General features: G+C 32.3%; 1 protein-coding gene across 1 annotated transcript in view; it reads left to right on the top strand.

Annotated features, from left to right (window-relative positions):
* Positions 1–19,877, top strand: part of LOC111045727 (propionyl-CoA carboxylase alpha chain, mitochondrial) — a 205,471-nt gene that overhangs the window by 61,808 nt on the left and 123,786 nt on the right. The window contains exon 4 of the mRNA XM_039423810.1: positions 14,416–14,527. Within this exon, the coding sequence (XP_039279744.1) occupies positions 14,416–14,527 (112 nt within the window). The remainder of the gene's footprint in view (positions 1–14,415; positions 14,528–19,877) is intronic.

The following is a 19,877-nucleotide window of genomic DNA, read 5'->3' as shown; positions in this document are numbered from 1 at the left end:
CAACTCTCTCTCTGCAAGTCACTCTGAATGATAAACTACAGCGTTGCCAAAATTATTGTCTACATTTCGTCTACTCTCTCCAACGCCTTGATCATATCACCCCAGCCCACATTGCTAGTTCAACATTAAAGATTCCCGATCAGAGGCTTTTTCGAATAGTCAAGCTTGTTAGAGATATCTTGAAATACGGTAATCCGAACTATTTTAAAGATGATTTCAAATTTGTCTCTGAAGGTAGGAGGATAGATGCTTCACATACTAGAACCGGAGAAAGTACTTTAAGGATACCCAATCATCGAACTACTATTTTCACAAAATCCTTCTTAGTCAGTGCCTGTCGTGCATGGAATGCACTTCCTGTTTCTATCAGGTCCATCGAGAGCCGAGCAAGCTTCATCCTAACTTTAAAAAAACATCTTTTGGAACAAATGACTGAAACTGTCCTGCCCTAGAACGATCACATGACATCCATCCCCCACCCATCCCACAAATACAAACCTTTAAACCATGTTATAGAACGAATTGTATATAATATATATATATATATATATATATATATATATATATATATATATATATATATAAAATATAAACTCATGTTATTTCAATTATCCACTGCATACTGCTGTATATTACTGAAAGTTGATAACCCTGATCTACTTTCAGCCTACTTCATTTTATTAATCAATTATTTGATCTTATCTACCTATATAATTATTTACTCTATCAATTTTCTGTTTTTTTCTCTTTAATATTCATATTGATTAAAACTTTTACAATATTTCCATTAATAAATAAATCCTTAGTTTAAATAACGAAATTAACGTTTTGGTAGAGAGTAAGTGGGGAGGATATTCTTAATATTCTTTCCGAAGAATGGACATTGATATGTCCAAAGCTCCGCCAATTTATGTAGATGCATAACAATATGATTATTATCTATAGTTATTATATTACAAACTGCTTTTTCATATCATATACAGTTCAATAATTATTTTCTTAGTCTATATTATGTAAATTCATCTATAATTTTGCTGTATTGTAAGCTATTGTATATAAGTGTATAAGCCAGTATATATTGTAATCTACATAAATAAAGTACTCAATCAATCAATCAATCAATCAATCTCTTACCCGGTTGTGTGCTAATGCTCTCCTTTCTTCAAAACCCCTCAGGGTTTTGTTATTATTTCATTCAATGCTTCAGACATAATTATCTTCAACCTATCTTGAATTTGACTTTCCCATGCCTAGATTTGTGATTTTTTTTTTGTCAATAATATTCATTAAAATCAACTCTTGCTTATAATATTGTGGATTCCCCCATTCCACCAAGTAGGATTGTATAATATAATTGATGTAGCATCGTACTGGAGGGTTGATGGTTGAATGTGAGAGAGGGCCGGCCGTGCAAAAGAAACTAAAACTGCAATTCAATTAAATCCTCACTTCTTCACTTTCTCACTATAGGCCTTTATCCCTCAAAAACACTCTCTCTTGTAAAATACACAATCCCCTACACTGAAATAATTTGACTCCTTCAAGTTATGTGCTCCCAACTTGATAATACCGCCCGTTGTTCTCTCAATAATATTTTGTTGAACGAGCGTTAGCAAGTTCTTACTTTTTACTCAAGTTCAAAGTTGTTGCCAGTTTGTGGGTTTGCTTGTTTGTTTGAATGCACTGCAATAACTTTATAAAGAGTTGATCGATGAGCTTCAAATTTTGAACACGCACTCTTCGAACCTTTTTACAGGTCAAGTTCATTGAACAACAATAGTATATTTCGCACCTAGAGTCGAAAATGTACGTTTTCCGGCTCGAGATCGCGGTTTTCAAGTTCGAGACGAAGTCGAGAACTTGAAGCGTTCGAGAGCCGGAAAAACATTTTTGCCTGTGTTGCAAACGCTATTTTTCACCACACCAAAAAAAAAACTTCCCAATATTTATAAGAAATTGAAAAATTAATAAAATTCAAACAGCCTATTTTGATAGTTTGAATCTTGGTTATGACAACTTTTACTGTCAATTAATTTCAATATTACTAATTAATAATTTACAATAGTGACCATATTTTTATACTATTAATATTTCAAATAATTGTTTGAATTTTTATAGCTTGCGCTTTGTGCCTGGTGCAATATCTCATGGATAGATGGATGAATAGAATTTTCTTTACTATTTTGAAATAATGTGAAATTGCATATTTCACAGCTTTGTCTCAAAATATATCTAAAAAATTGATTGAAATTTAAATTATGGTAACTAATATAAAAAATAGCTAATAAAAGTTGAAATTCATCGACAAAAAAAAATGTCATTGACCGAGATTCGAACCTAGATCATGTTTTTGTTATTCACTGAGCTTTGTGATCTGATGTATTACGCCTTTACGCTCTCGGCCATTGCGTATTGTTGAACATAGAGGCCTGACTGATAACAGCATACACGTATACTGTACTGTACTGTGCATACTAACAGACTTTGGCTCATGACTTATATTATTAAAATTAATATTATTATCTGTTTCACAATAAAATTTTCACTCTGAATTAAGTCAGGTAACGTATGTAGGCTACTATAATATAGTGTATGGCGGCAAATTTGAAGCCGGTTTGCCGGCATTTTCACAACAAAATATTGCTCTGAAATCATATAGAAAATATTCGAAGATTCAATCTTGAGTGGGCCTAATGTTTTCTCTATATGGTTTAATATTAAAGAAAAATTATCTAAAAGTTTTAATAATGAATTACAGAAAAATTACTAGGAATTTTTTAGTCAAGGCTGAGTTTCACCAGTAGGCTTACCTTCAGATCTCTGCTGTATTTTCTTGTTATTATAGTTGATTGTATTGCATTAAGAAGTGGAATTCGATAATAAAAAAGAAACGATTATTACTCTACCTCACTTTTAAATATTGATACAATTATTGTACTTTGATTTCAAATTCGATTCTTCACTTTTAAATACTTGCGATACGTACCTTTCTGACAATGGACAATGCAGCCAACATTATATTGTTGAGGCTATGGAGATATCATCGTATTCATTGTTTGATATCAACAACACAATAATAAATATTAAATTATGAAACAGTAATTTATAAAATATATTATAGACATAATACCGCGATTCACGATACATAATTATATAGATTATTACAGTCGTTATGAGATTATCTCTCTATGATTTTTGTGAGATCAGACACGATCAGCTGTTATTCAAGGTCATTTTACAGCCCTGGGGCCGTGAAGTTTTACCGGCCTGGTCGGAAAACAATCACTTTCGGCCTCCATATGACGAACGTAAACCAGCTCATTACATCCAAGTGTGGCGAAAAATATTTTACTCACTTCTTCGTCCTTTTTCAGGATATAAAAGTAACATTGAAAGTACATGACATAAAATAACTTGCTCCTGTGTGTCTGCCTGACTATTATATTCCAGTAGCATACTTATAATATTAATGATACAAATTGTGATGACATTTGCTATGTCGTTGGTATTATTAATTTAACAAAATTTGAATTTTGATTCTGAATCAATTACCCATACGGAGGAACCTATGAAGTTCTATGGATTCACGTAGGCCTACAGCGTAATATTAATAGGAAAACAGCTTAATGTTCCTTTTCCAAAGATAATTTGACAGTGGGCTCCACTGGGATTCCTATTCAAATTAAAAATGAATTCTGTAGGTAGCTTCAAAATTTTGGTCTGCCATCTTTGTTCCGCCACATTGAATCAAACATTTTCCATGGGGAGGATTTAATACAAGATTCAAATAAAGAATTTCAAGAGACAATGAATGGTGGAAAGCGCTCATCGATATCAAACCGTTTCAAAGATATTCACATTTTAGTGTTGAAGTTTGTGGATATCTGTGATACAGAAATATTGCTCGCCTAGAACAGGATAGATTATTCATCATATATTCTTATTATTATCGTTCCCTAGCAACCTATGTTAAGCATTTATATAGTCGCTGCTGAGAGAGATTTATGTGATAGATATACCTGAATAATACTATTAAATACTATATTCGACTAAACAACAAGTGACCCAAATGAAGCGATTCAAAAAAAAAGAAAAATGGGAATGCGAAAAATATTATAATATTTGGGAATCCATAACTTATCATTTAATTGAGAGACATTTATGGGATTAATAATTTTCTGAAAAACACTAATAATTTAGCAATATTGCACTAATAGTTTTAATTTTAGATGACTCTCTCCTGGATTATTGAATTATGTGTAGGAGATTCTTCAGTGATTGCTGCATCATCTGAGAAAACTCCGTAAAAGTGACCTCTGATCGAAATTAACAGAATGCTCAAGTATAGACATTTAGAAGAAAACAACAATTTCATTTAATGCTCATTGAAATCGACCACATCAGTATTTACTCGTGAATTACCGGTAGTGTATTGTTAATGTATTAAGATTTGAGAAGATAATATGAGAATCTTATTGGTTTTTCTCTCAATGATCGAAATGAATATATAATTATGAAAATATCACACTTTATTACATTCCAGTACAATATTATCTTGTTTCACAATCCATTTCTAAGTAGAGCTCATAAGTATCTTAATCTTGCCATACAATTACCATACAATAAATGAAGCTGATTTCATTCAACTTCAGTGGTGCCATTTCACCAAACTGGTGGGGGGGCAAAAACCAAGAGTTATTGGGGGGGGGGAGTAATACCCCCAAAGGATAGAAGGACCTGGGTTTTTTTCCATAAATGTTACATTCGAAGATGTTATTATATGCTTCATTTTCTCCAATTTTATACAAATGTGGTTGTAGTATCAATACAAACATATACATTATTAGTTAATAAATTCAATCATGAAATATTTATTATAAATATGGGTCTACAGAGAGGCCCTATAAAGCAGGAATACACTGAAACAGATTTCTTAAAAATCATGGAAAAAGATAAATATTTCTTTTACAATGACAATTTCAACAATTTCATTGGGGATCATATTCTAATTGGAAAATAACTTTCAGTTAGAAAGCTGAAGATACATCAAGCTGTTCCCATAATTCTCAACAACTCTTTACATACATTTTTGATTGTCTGATTGTGCCCTTTCTTTTGCTTTCACTGTGACATCTTGCAACTTGTTAATTCTCACATTGTAATTTATTCAATAACTCACTTATTGTGCTCTGATCAATGAGTGTACCCATTCTGTATTCAAACTATACCACAGAGAAAAATATATTATTTTTTATTACTCTGTACTCGTATCCATACTTTCAAGGCAATTTTGCTACATTGTTGATACTGTAGAAGGAATTATACTACTGCTGATAAAGAAAAGTATTGAATCATTATGAGACTCTAAGGATTTGTGTAGATAGACCCGCATTTTCATTATTTATCTGATCCTTGAGGGGGGCCTAGGCCCCCTAGGCAGCTGATTATAAGTAAGAATTAATATTGATATTTTTATAATACAGTACACCTGAAGAATTGGCAAAGCTTTTGGTAAGGGGTGAGGAGGTACTCATTTCTTCCAACTAACATCGGATTAGTTTTGTGCAGTCTACTATAACAGACGTTCCCATATGTATGTTACTATAGACGTATTTATCATCGTATTCAATTTCTGTTTGTTTGTTTGTATGTCTGATGGAAATCGAATACGGCTCTAACGATTTTGATTAAGTTTGAAATATAGTCTACTTTCCTTTAAGTAGAGCTCGAAGAATTTTCAATACTTATTCAGAGCACTTGGACATCTTCTGGTTCTCCCTCTCCAAATTCCGAAGGATTTCATATGATTTAGTCTTGTAGTATGTGGTCCATCATTTCGTGATTTGCGCTTGCATTTCTTTTATTCAATTATCCTCATAAAGGCTAGTGGTAGTACATTACACAGACACTTTTCCTCTTGTCTATATACTAGTAATGATTATAGTTTACTGAAGTATGTGTGCATTTTTTCTTATTGGATTCAGTTAATGTATTCTTATTATTCTATATACGACTGTATATTTCTTCTATTTTTCGTCTTATTTCATTCTCTTAATTTTATAATTAGCTATTTTTATAATTTATTATTTTATCATATTTTCTATCTTCTTTTTATTGAAAATTGTATTATGTTGGAAATTATTGTATAGTGTGGAGGAGGCAAAATGGGTTTTTTACCTGTTGTCTCCATGAATAAATAAATAAATAAATAAATAAATAAATAGATAGTATATAGTTTGAAATATAGTGAGTTTGTGATACGAAAATCATCATTTGGATTAGGACTCATGTTTAGGATAACTCACTGAGGGAACTTAAAAATGATTAGGTAATAATATGCATCAACCGAGTAGCAGCTGACTGAGAGAGGTTTCCGTCGTCAGTTGAAAACAGTTGATCAAGAGAGTTTTTCATCGTCAGTTGAGTTTGGCATTGTCAGTGGAAAACAAGACAGATGTGTTGAGTCACCAAGTTTGTTGACATCATGTTTTTGAAGTTATTGCATGATTCGAGAAAATAGGTGCAGAGAGCAGCCGAAGTGACAGCAATGCAACGCAAATTTGAATTTGAAACATAATGATTGCGGTAATATTAATCAGGTAAATGCTAGTAATCAGTTCTAATAAACCTGAGTAATTAGATTATAACAATTCATTCACTTCTAAATTTCCATCTCTTTGTCTTTGTATTTTCAACTCTGTTTCTTTGATATTGTTATCTTCATAGACGTGAAGTAGATAGATAAGGGTGGGTGTCCTTCATAAGTAAAATGAAATGTCTATTTCCGACTTCTGTTGTTGAATACTTGTAGCTAGTGGTTCTGTGAACAGTAGAGCTCGTACAGTATTTATAAACAGATCTCATTTTCAATATGTCACCCCAATTAGCCCTTCAGACATCGGAAAAAAGAAACCGGTACCGTGACGAGGAATCAGTAAGTGTTGAAACGGCCAATGACTGATTGGCGAGTATTGACGATGACAATATTACCTGTTATAAATAAACCCGAGAGCAGTGCCAAGCTGTAATCATCAAAAGCTAATTTACAAACATGCCAACGTACATATACAGACAAAAGCAAATCCCGTCGTTGAAACGTGGAAAATCAATCATGAAAAAATAACATTTTCCCGCTATTTTGGGAAACGATAACTGTATATCTTCCAGTATTGAAAATGACATTCAAAATTAAAAATTTTATTATATTCAAAGTTCTCAATGTTCGAGTAATTAACCCTCCAGTAGGCCTAGACTACATTCGACACAGTAGAACTTCTATAATTTATTGTAGCTTACGGGACCAAGCATTTAATACGAATTTTGAGGGTGACGAATTATATATCAAGCTCTGCAATATCGAGGCTGATAAAATAAAAAACGAAAAAATATATCATGGATACTGATCCCATAATTAATTCATAATGTAGCCTCTATGGATGGATATTAGAAAATATTGTTAAATATTAATTTTACATACTTGTAAAAGATTTCAGAGATCAATACAACTGTTCATGAGCGAGTTCTTCAACCAAGGATGTCTCTAGTTATATTATTATATGTGAATCCATAGAACTTCTAAGTTCACTCCGTATGGGTAAATAATTCACAATCAGAATTCAAAATCCCTAAACTAATAATACCAATTACTATAAAGTTAAAGCTATTGCTATCACAAGTTGTATTATCTAATACATTTAGGCTATGTTGAAAACAAACAATACCTAGATAGGCAGACAGACATTAACGAAAGCGAGTTGATGTGAAATTTGTATATTAATCAGCTGAATTTGGGGCATTAAGGACAGTATATATGTGATAATTATTAAAAAAATAGCATTAGCTGCTATGAATAAATGGGTAAATTGTGGTAATTGCATGCAATTAATATTCCAGCTTACTAATGATAAATCACAACACCCTTTTTTCCAATTCACTTCATCAGTTGATGTGATTTTCGGTCTCCTCATCACTGTAGCATAATTTTCGATGATCTCATTACTGGAGTAATCAGTTACTATGGCATATTAGTGTATTTATCTTTATGGGAATACTAATTACAGTGTTTTTTATGGCAAAACTACGAATTATAGAGAAGTTTCAGTGTACTCACTAATCTTGACAATTGAACTATTAAGTGAAGCTATTTTTGTTTTTTGTCAAGAAATTTACTAATAGTTCTATTATTTAAGCTCCAAATAACTGCATAAAAGAGAGACAACTAAAAAAATAGGAAAAATAGGAATGATATAGGAAAAATAGGAATGATATAGGAAAAATAGGAATGATATATTTAAAAAAAATAGGAATGATATATAATGAATTAAACAGTTACAAGATAAGTCATCGCCTGATATTACTAAGAAGAGGGATAGAAAGGAGTAATAGGTTTCAGAAATAAATTGTCAATGGTCTTGTTAAGAATAGCCTACATGTGGGGACTCATCAGAACAATGACTACTGTTTGAAAACCAGACAGCTCTGCGTAGTACAGTCCGTCCAAGAAGTATAAGCTGACCGGCTTGTTTTGGAAGTGTCAGAGATTCGATGTGTCTGACTTTGTCGTTTCTGTACGGATGTAAAAGCGTCCGGTTTTGGCGCCCAACGCACACGCCAATTCGAGACTCTTTCAAAACAGTCTTTCCCTGTCGCTGGCATACAGTGTCAATGGATGAGATAGTCACTGTCCACTCCTGTCAGGTTCTGGGTGTGTCGGAGGACTAAGGTGGCGCGAACCCCTTGACAACACACATATGCTGCGCAGATTGAGCGAGCGGACCAAGCCCTTCAAATTGTGTAGTTTTGTAGAGTAAAAGTGTCAAAAGCAGTGCAGTGTTAAAAGTGGGAATGTGTATCTAAAATACATGATAATTTAGTTAGCCTATATATTTATAGAAGTATATTGCTAGAAGTTGTAGTCCTGGTGTGATAAAGTTTTAGTTTTACTTTTAAAGAATAAAGAGTTGACAAGGGAAACTCACAAGGGTGTGAATGTGTATCTAAAATACATGATAATTTAGTTAGCCTATATATTTATAGAAGTATATTGCTAGAAGTTGTAGTCCTGGTGTGATAAAGTTTTAGTATTACTTTTAAAGAATAAAGAGTTGACAAGGGAAACTCACAAAGAAAACGATTTTACATACCGACTGCGGTTTTTTCACCATGACAGTGCTGTCACCATAGTTGTTCAAACACATAAATAATTCTGACATTACAATAGAAATAATACAAAATATAGTTTTACATGAATTATTATATTCCAACACTCCTCCTTAATGTCAAAATGTTTAAACAAAAAATCAGTTTACATCTAAAATGTTATTTCTTAAATGATAATAAAGATTTTAATCAGAATTACTTTTTAGAAAGTCATCACTTGTATTACTTGTTTTACATAGTCACCAACATATCTTTAAACTTCGAAAATTTGTTACTCAATAATGGTTTAGTAAATATGTCAGCTAGCTGTTTTTCTGAACAACAATATTTTATTTCAAACATGCCATTATGAAATTGTTCGCTTACAAAATGGTACCTGACATCAATGTGTTTACTTTTCCTGTTCATGTGACCTGATTTAATTATCTTGATAGCACTTTGATTGTCCACATTAAGTACTGTATTTATAGTTTTGTTAGTCTGAAAGAATAGTCTTCAAATATTTTAATTCTTTACAACACTCTGCAGCAGAAATATACTCAGCTTCTGCTGTAGATAAGGCAATAATTGGTTGCTTTCTAGAGCTCCAAATAATTGGTGCTCCTCCCAACAATATAACATACCCACTTGTGCTTTTTCTATCATTTAGATCACCAGCATAATCTGAATCACAATATGCTTCAACTTTCAATACATTTGACTTACAACTGGGAAAAAATAAACTAACATCTTTTGATCCATTTAGATATCTTAGGGTTCTCTTAACATTTTGTACATCTTTAGCACTACGGTTATCTAAGTACTGGCTTTCATAGTTGACTGCAAAAGACATGTCAGGTCTTGTTTTGTTAGTTAAGTATAGCAAACTACCTACCGCCTCTCTATAGGGAAAATCTATTCTAAGCTTTTCAATTTGGTCATTTTTTACTATGGGTGTATTTTGATATTTACTGCCAGTCATACTAAAATTTTCAAGAACTTTCTTAGAATAGCTTGTCTGTGTTACAAAAATGCCTTCTTTGTTTTTTCTTATTTCCAAACCTAAATAACTAGCTGGATTCTCATTTACTGTCATTTGAAAATTTTTCATTAATTTTTTCCAATAGATTATTCATTTTAGTTTCATCCTTGCTCATCAAAATTCCATCATCTACATGTATGGCTGAATAAAGTTCATTTGAACTGTCTTTGAAAATGCATTGATCAGATTTTCGTTGATGTAGACCTTCTTGCTTTAGAAAAAATATTAGTTTTTTATTCCATTGAGAAGGGGCTTGTTTTAATCCATAAAGGGCTTTCTTCAATCTACATACCTTTCCTTCTTCATCACCAAATCCTTCTGGAATTCTCATAAAAATTTCATCATCTAATTCCCCATACAAAAAAGCAGTTTTTACATCAAATGTTTGGATTTTCAAATTATCCTGCGCTGCAATTGAAAACAAAATTATTCTTAATGATGCATTGTCTACTACAGGACTAAAAGTATCTTTAAAATCGATTGAACCTTCTTTCTGTTGACATCCTCTAACAACTAACCTAGCCTTGTATATCCCATTATCTTTTACTTCGAATACCCACCTACTTGTTAAAATTTCCTTTCCTGTAGTTTTTTTTTCATCAACAATACTCCAAGTATTATTCTTTTTCAAAGATACTTTCTCTTTATTTATTGCTTCTTTCCATTTTTCTCTGTCCTCACTCTCCATGCATTCCATAAATGTTAACATTACTTGTCCATCATTGTATCTAGCAGGTAATCTTATATTATTTCTTGGTCTCAAACTATAATGTTAATTCACTTCTTCTAATTGATCCTCATTCACCATCTCTGCTTCTTGTTCTCTTTCATTCATCTCATTCCTAATCTCTGCTTCTTGTTCTCTTTCATTCATCATCTCTACTTCTTGTTCTCTTCCATTCATCATATCTGCTTCTTGTTCTCTTTCATTCATCTTATTCCTGATCTCTGCTTCTTGTTCTCTTTCATTCATCATCTCTGCTTCTTGTACATTTATTTTCTTGTTCTCTCTGATTTTCTAAATCATTTCTATTTTGTCTACATTTTACAAGCATTTCATTTTGGTCTTTTACAGTTTCATTTGAATAGAACATTTCTTCTTTTTCATTAAACAAAACATCTCTCGAGATAAAAATCTTTCTTTTTACTGGATCCCATAATCTATAACCATTTGGGGCATATCCTACAAAAATTGCCTCTTTGCCACGGCTGTCAAGTTTTTTAAGTGGACCTAATACTTTTGAATGTACTTTAAAACCAAATATGTTCAATTTATTCAAATCTGGTTTTCTACCATACCATTTTTCAGCAGGTGTTGTATCAATACTAACAGTTGGACTACGATTTATAAGATAGGCAGATGTTAATACAGCCTCTCCCCACATACTTTTGGGTAAATTTGAATCAAAAATTAATGCTCTTGCTTTTTCCATTAATGTTCTGTTCATTCGTTCAGAAGTTCCATTTAGTTGGGGTGAATAGGGTATAGTATAATCTAGCACAATTCCCAGTGATTTACACCAGTTTTTCAAGCAATTAGATACATATTCCCCACCATTATCACACCTGATTTTAGCAACTTTGAGATTGAAATGAGCTTATTCTTTCTAATAAGTAGCAGTTTCATTCTTAGATCTTAACAAATAGACTTTACAAAAATGACTGAAATCATCAACACATGTGAAAAAATAATTTTTACCATCATGAGTTTGTGGATCAATAGGACCACATAAATCTGAATGAATTACTTGCAAAAAATTTGATGCTCTATTTCTCATGGAATTGAAAGGTTTTCTTACTTGTTTGGCTTTTGAACAAATATTACAAAATTCCTCTTCACAAATATTCAATACATTTGATGGAATTCCTACTGAAATTTCGGATAATTTTTCAAGATTCTTGAAACTAATATGACCTAATTTCCTATGCCAATTCATTGCTTCTGAATGATTTGAGAAACTGGATTCAGAATCTTTGTCAATCTTCTTAGAAATATGATTTACTATAGCCTTGTCATGATTACCTACTTTACTGGCATATTCTGCAATAGTTACATTATTTCAATTTCTTCTTTTAATTGAACTTCATATAAACCTTGCTTATTTTTATTCCCTTCCAAAATAACAATTTCGTTTTACATGATTTGGACTTTACTTTTAGTAAACAAAACTTTTCCACCATTATCGGTAATTGCATTTACTGACATTAAATTATTAGTGAGATCTGGGACATATGTAACATTTTTAAGTATACACTGTTCTGAGTTTACAACTCCTGAAGCTAATGCTACCATACTTTGATCTTTCTTGGCAACAGATATCGTTTGTTTACATGTTTTTACATTATCTAAAATACTGACATCATTAGTCATGTGGTTTGGTGTACAACCACTATCTATGATAAATGCTTTATTGGAAACATCCTGACCCTCAGTTGCTTTTAGGCTATGACTTATTGAACTATTTACTTCAATTAGAAAAGATGTTTTACTTTGAGCCTTATTACGAAAGTAACAGTATTTTTCATTGTGATTAGTTTTTTTACAGATTTTACATGACTTGTTTTTCAAAAAACAATCCTTTTCATAATGATTCGACTTTTTGCAATAAGTACAAACATTTTTTTTAGACCTGTTATTTGGGCAGTTATTACGAATGTGTCCATATTCATTACAGGAGTAGCATTTTGTTGTCTTACTATTGGAAGTAGAAGCCTTGATCTCACCTCGTTCTTGTCTTACTGTTTTAAACAACAGAGATTCGCTCTCACCTGACCATTTAATTTCTTCTTGGAGAAGTCTAGCCTTTAGATTATCCAAAGTCTTTTCCGTGTTTACTGTAGAATCCCACGCACTTGAAAAATGTTTCTACTGTTCTGGGAGTACACTCAGTATTTTAGTAATCACCATTGTTTCATCGATTTTCTGGTCAAGTCTGTTCAATTTGTATGCGATGTTTTGAATGTATGTTAGGTTACCCATCATGTCTTTATCTGTAGAGAACTTGCATGTATAAAAGTCTTGAAGAAGAGCACATTTTTGTTGAGTTGTGTCACGTTTAAATAAATTTTTCAATGTGTCATACATTTCCTTGGCACTATTACACGATATAATATGTATTTTTACATCATTGTCCAGTGTCATCAAGATGTAATGTTGAGCTTTTGCGTCTTTGTTTTTGAAAATCTTAATCTTATCAGCACTTTCACCCTGTTGTTCTGAAGTTTCAGTTCCATCTACCACATCCATCAGATCTTTAGCTTTAAGTAATATTTTAATTTCAAATTCCCACATAGTGAATGATTCTGCATCCTTCAGCTTATGCACATAATTTTCCCCATCCATCATCGCCATTTTGTTGTTACCTTTTACTATTATTTTAAGAGAAAAACCAATAATCACTTTTCATGTTTTACTTGTTCCAAGATTAAACTTTTTACTAGTTTTTACGTTTTTGGCTATTATTAAAGCATGATAGAGCACCAGAAGCCGCACGTAAATGGCTTGAACATAGGAGTTATTATCTGGGCCCATAACCTGATAAAGTTTTAGTTTTACTTTTAAAGAATAAATTGAAAGGGAAACTCACAAAGAAAACGATTTTACATACCGACTGCGTTTTTTTCAACATGACAGTGCTGCCACCATAGTTGTTCAAACACATAAATAATTTTGACATTACAATAGAAATAATACAAAATATAGTTTTACATGAATTATTATATTCCAACATGGTGAGAACTGCATATCTTATTAATTTGAGGCTGTGCAAAGGCTAAATAAACTTTCTACTGGTGATATTATTTTAAAGTTTTTCGATTTGTGTACTATCAAGCTATCAAAATAGAAAAGTTTTTTCAGGAAAACTTTTTTCCGATCGGAAAAACATTATCCCTAAAAAGACTTTTTCATTTCGATAGCTTGATAGTATACAAATCAAAAAACTTTGAAAAATATCACCAGTAGAAAGTTTTTTCAGCTTTTTCACAGCCTTTGAACCTTTATTCCATTGGTCATTAATTGCTCTTCAATCTTTTTAGACAAGATTTCAGTGTATTTATAAAAATGGTGGCACAGTTTTTTAGAGATTTTTACAGTAGAATTGAATTCAGTAAGCGGTATTCAAAATATTTTTCCAAACTTGAATTTTATATTAATAGACATCACAAGCCTCCCATTAATTTGGAATTGTATTATTTGAATTGAAATTGTTTCATTATTGTCATTGCCTGTCCAGGAATCGATGGGTGTTGCCTTTATTGGCCCTAGTGCGTCCGCTATCAGAGGCATGGGTGACAAGCTTGAATCAAAAAGACTAGCGATGGAGGCGCAAGTCAATACAATTCCAGGCAAGTAATGGTCAAAGTTAAATTTTTCAAATAGAGTTTTATCCTTTGATTTTCATTAGAATGCAGCATAACAAAAATAAGGTTTGCAAAATACATATATAGCCTACTGTGTTTTACTAAAACAGGAACGATTGCCATATTGTTGTACCTGGGGCTGTTTCAAGTCACTGGACCATGTTAAGCGTGCAAGTACGTTGTTATTGGAATATCATAATTCTCAATTAGAAACTTTAATTTTTAAAATATTCAAGTTCCTCAAATAAAAGAGATAAGCAACTGAATAACTAAGGCAATGATAATAATAATAACAATTTATTCACCAATATAGCATTACAATAACATAAGAAAACTTGAAATAATTTCAAATTTACAATACAATTAGAACAATTAAGTTTTCTACAGTAACAAATTAATATTACTTGTTGGCACAGTCAGCAAGGAAAACCTGAGCGCCTGCTGCAAGTTCAGAACTAGAAATAAATCGTTACATTTGTGGAGACAAAAAATAAAAAAGTTCTAAGACTAACTTCGGTTTTACCAAAGAGTACAATACTTTAATAAAAGCGATTTTTAGATAGTTTTTTTAAATGCATATATTAGAAAATTAATTGCATTTATTGGAAAATTCATTACATGTATTTTCAAGAATGTGATAGTCAAGTTCGTTCAATTAGAGGGGGGGGGGAAACACATAATTATAATAATAATTCGTTTATTTCACTGCATTTTTACAATAATTGGTAATACAAATACATACATTAAACATAATGGTTGAACATTACAATTGGTAATACGAATACATACCTTAAGCATAATAATTGAACATAGATAATAATATTAAGCATGTAACAGAAAAAACCACAGTGCATCCCTCTTTAGGCTAAACCTGTGTTGAGGGATGTCTCGCTCTCTAGTTGAGTCAACTTAATTATAATACAATAACAATTTTGAGGTATCAAACAATTAAGTAAATTTTATACAATAATCAGTGTGCGTTTCACAAGATGGGATTATGAATCTTTAACAATAAATTACATTTGAATGAAGACAGCAAAAAAATGTAAATAATATTACACCTCTATTAAATGTTTTTCTTCATAGAAGCGATTAAGTCTATTCTTAAACAAATTGTAACTGGATGCATCTGATATAGCTGATTGCAGTTTATTGAAAAGTCGTGGTCCCTTAGCAAAAGCATGTAAGGAGGCCACTCTACTTCTTGTGAAGGGTTCTTTCAATTTATTAGCAAGATTTCAACGAGTGGAATATACATGTTCATCCATAACTGGAAACTCTGAACATCTTAAATACACAAACTTCAAAAGATTTATTTCAAATAGGGTATCAACACTAAAAACGCCAAATTCTTTATACAATACTTCGGTTGGATATCTTATGGGTCTCTTTAAACATATTTTTATTATTGTTTTATAAAGAATTATGAGAGGTTGCAAAATTGAACTCTCACAACTTCCCCAGGATACAATACCATAGCAGATAATTGACTGTATCAGTGCCAAGAATACCATTCTTAATTGATAGATAGGAAGGATATTCCTTAATTGAACGAATTTATAAATTAATTTTCTAAGTTTTGAACAGATGTATGAAATGTGCGAGCTCCACCGTAAATGTACATCCAATACTACACCTAAATATTTTATTTCATTTTCTTTCTCTAATGTAGGACATCCACAGCTGTAGTATGGACTGGCACAATTTATTTTATGTGATACTAGTTTACAGTCAGTATTATCTGGAGGCAATCCAGAGGACGACAATGAAAAGGGAAGAAATCTAGTTTTTTGAATATTCAAATGTAGGAGACTATTCTTTAACCAGGACTTGATAACATCAAAGCATTTATTAGCTCTCTGGAAGATGATTGGCCAAGTTTCCCCCCCCCCAAACTCTAGCAACTGTGTCATCCGCAAAAGAGTACAAGGAGCAATTCCCCAGATTTATATTTAATAAATCATTTTTGTATATTAAGAACAAAACTGGCCCAAGCACTGTTCCTTGTGGAACTCCAATATTCACATTCAATAGTCCACTTGTCTTTTTATCAAGCCTAACTTTTTGTCTTCTACAATTTAAATATGACTCAAAGAATGACAATGCAATACCTCTTATTCCTATTGCTTCCATTTTATCCATTAGAATTCTATGGTCAACTGTGTCAAATGCTTTTTGTAAATCCAGAAATATTCCTAAGCATTTGTCCCCATTATCTAATTTTCTCAAAATTTCCCTTGTTACTCTAAAAATTGCATCAGATGTACTCATACCTTTTCGAAATCCATATTGATTACTGAACAAAATGTTGTGTTTTTCCAAATAGGATACCAGCCTCAACTTTACACACTTTTCAATTACTTTGGATATACTTGAGAGTAGGGAGATAGGACGATAGTTACCAAGTTCAGTCCTACTACCACCCTTCTAGAGAGGAATAACTGTAGCTATTTTCATTTCATCTGGAAAATACCCCTGTTGGAAGCAAAGATTTATAATATGCTTCAACGGGTCACACATTGCTGAAGAATTTTCTATCAGACATTTTGAATAGATTCCATCTACTCCCGGAGCAGTACCTTTTTTAAGCCCCAATATGTTATTTCTCACCTCACAGGCCGTAGCTGGATAAAAGAAAAACGACCTACAAAATGATCTATCGACCTTATACTGGATATTATTTGAATTTGAACCTGTCTCTTTGACCCTATTCGAAATTTTCTGTCCAACATCAATGAAAAATGTATCAAACTCTTCAGCCATTTGTTCACTTTCAGTGGATTTTACTACTCTACCATCAGGTATATTAATTTCTTGAATAACATTTTGGTCTCGAGATTTGGAATCAGTAGCGTCATTTATAGTTTTCCACACCTTTTTCAAGTCCTTACCGCAATTTACAAACTCATTTCTAAAGAAAATCTCCTTTGCAGAACGTATCAGTGCCTTCAAAATAGTGTTGTATTTCTTATAATAACGAACATTAATCGTGTTGAACGGCTGCTCCCTTATTTTGAGTGACATATTATTCCTTTTCCTGATACATTTCAATAACCCTTTAGTTATCCAAGGTTTCAATCGTTTCTTTCTATTACTACTTTTCTGCTTCGAAGATGAACACGAATTAAAAACATCTACTATTTTATCATAGAATCTGCTAAAAGCTACTTTAGCATCCTTTTCATAATAGACTCCATCCCATGACACTTCTTTAATTTTAATTTTAAACAGGTGGTCGTCAAAAAATAATGCATCATACTGTACAGGCTTCTTATTAGGCTCTAAACTACTATTTTTTATAAACTGAATTCGCCCCATAATAGCTTCATGATCTGTTATAGAACAATTGTATATAGCTGGGTTCAATGTACATATCTTAGATTTGAGAAACAGATGATCAATACATGATTCACGATATAATGAATGTCCAGTGCAACCGTGTAAATAATTAGTATAACCATATTCCAAAAGCATATTCAAGTATTTATGACCTATTTGGGTTAGATCATTACCCAAAATATCAATATTTGTATCTCCAATCAAGATTTTGTTTTCATAACAAGTTGTTTGACTAATGAATATCTCCAAATCATCTAAAAAAGCCAAAGCGTCGGTTCATTAGGTGATCTATACAATAGGTGTACAATGCTGTACAGCAAAACTCTACATCTCCATATGTCATTTTAAAATTTAAAGAATTAGTATTACCAATATTTATACTCAGAATATCTAATTTTATTCCATGTTTAACATAAATTACTATTCCATCAGATTTATTAAATTTTGTTGGTTTCACAACCTTATCATAATTGTTCAACTCGAAACCAGAATCTTGTGATAGCCACGTCTCAGTGAGAACTATTAAATCATATTGCGCATCAACACTAGATAAAAATAAACACAATTCATCGAAGTTCTTAATAATACTTCTTATGTTCAAATGAAAAAGTTTTAACGATATTGAATGAAAAAACGTTGCTATCCCGTTTAAATTTTTTTAATTAATTGTTTCACATCTGTCTATAAGATCAAGATCCTCTACTAAATCGCAAATTTCCATTTAAAATTAAATAGAAATATTAGCTGAATAGAAAAAACCCGTTTTTGTTTTAAACCTAGATTTTCTTGAGGTCCATCTCATTTTTCACTTGTATAGGCTTCTCACCTTCCTCCTTTCTTACAAGAATCTTACCATCTCTTATCCAAACAAACCGATATCCTTTCTGGGTAGCAAGTTTTTTCGTTTCTCTGAACAGTTCCATTGTGGTGGGGGTGAGATTGAGATGCTGATAAGCGCACACACGACCTTCAGCAAGAGACCGACACAGTGTCTTCGTAGAAATCCCCGCACCTCCATTATCTTCACTAGCAGCTTGTTTGAAATCGGCCAGCCAGTCTTCTTTGTCTTGTCTTTGAACGAATTTGAAGACAATCGGCTTGATTTGCTCTTTTCCCCGAGATGGTAGTCTATGTGCAGTACTCAGACCATTTGAAACAACAGGACTATTAATAACAGAAGAAAGTTTATTGAAAAGTTCAAACACCGATTCACTTTTTGTTTCTGGAATACCCGTTACAACAACACTGTCTTTGCGCGTATATCCCTGCATTTCCGCCACTTTGCTTTTCAATTTTCCATTTTCTTGTTTAAGTGTCATGACTTCCTTATTTAATTTATTAACTTCTTCCTTATGTTTTAGTAGATCGTTTTTGAAAGAATCGAACTCATTGGACATGAATTCTATAGAATGTTTCACTGATTGGAAATCTTCTTTGAATGTGGGTGACAGTTCAGAACTTATTATTTCTTTAACTACACGTCCAATAGCCTGTATATCCAACACAGAAAGCGATTGTTTGTTATCGGCATTGCCGGCAGTAGACAATGCTTGCACTGATAACGCCGCACTATCTGTTGACGCCGCACTATCCGACGACCCAACCGAGCCTGTCTTACAGGCAATGCACTTCCACTTCGCTCTATTATCAACCAACATTTTTCTAAAATTCGATTCTTTAATCAGTTGACACAAAAAATGACATTTTGTGCCACAAGATTTACATGTTATAAAATCCTGCTCTGGAACATCCGAATTACACTTCAAACAAATCATTATTGACCCGACAAAACTGATAACAAGAGCACACAATGTATATATATATATATATATAGGTTCATTCCTTAACACAAAGTGGGTCGTTTGTATAAATTTGTACAACTCGTGTTGGTCTGTTCGAGTAAGTTGGTCCAAGCATCTTTAGTTGCTCCACAGACCTACCATGTGATATGGCGTTTGTGTGATGGAGTATAATAGTTCACTCCCGTGGGTCTGAG

Source organism: Nilaparvata lugens, chromosome 3 (genome assembly GCF_014356525.2).
Source record: "Nilaparvata lugens isolate BPH chromosome 3, ASM1435652v1, whole genome shotgun sequence".
In the NCBI taxonomy this organism is placed as follows: domain Eukaryota; kingdom Metazoa; phylum Arthropoda; class Insecta; order Hemiptera; family Delphacidae; genus Nilaparvata; species Nilaparvata lugens.
Note: the sequence above shows the minus strand (reverse complement) of the source record. Positions and strands in the feature narration are given on the sequence as shown.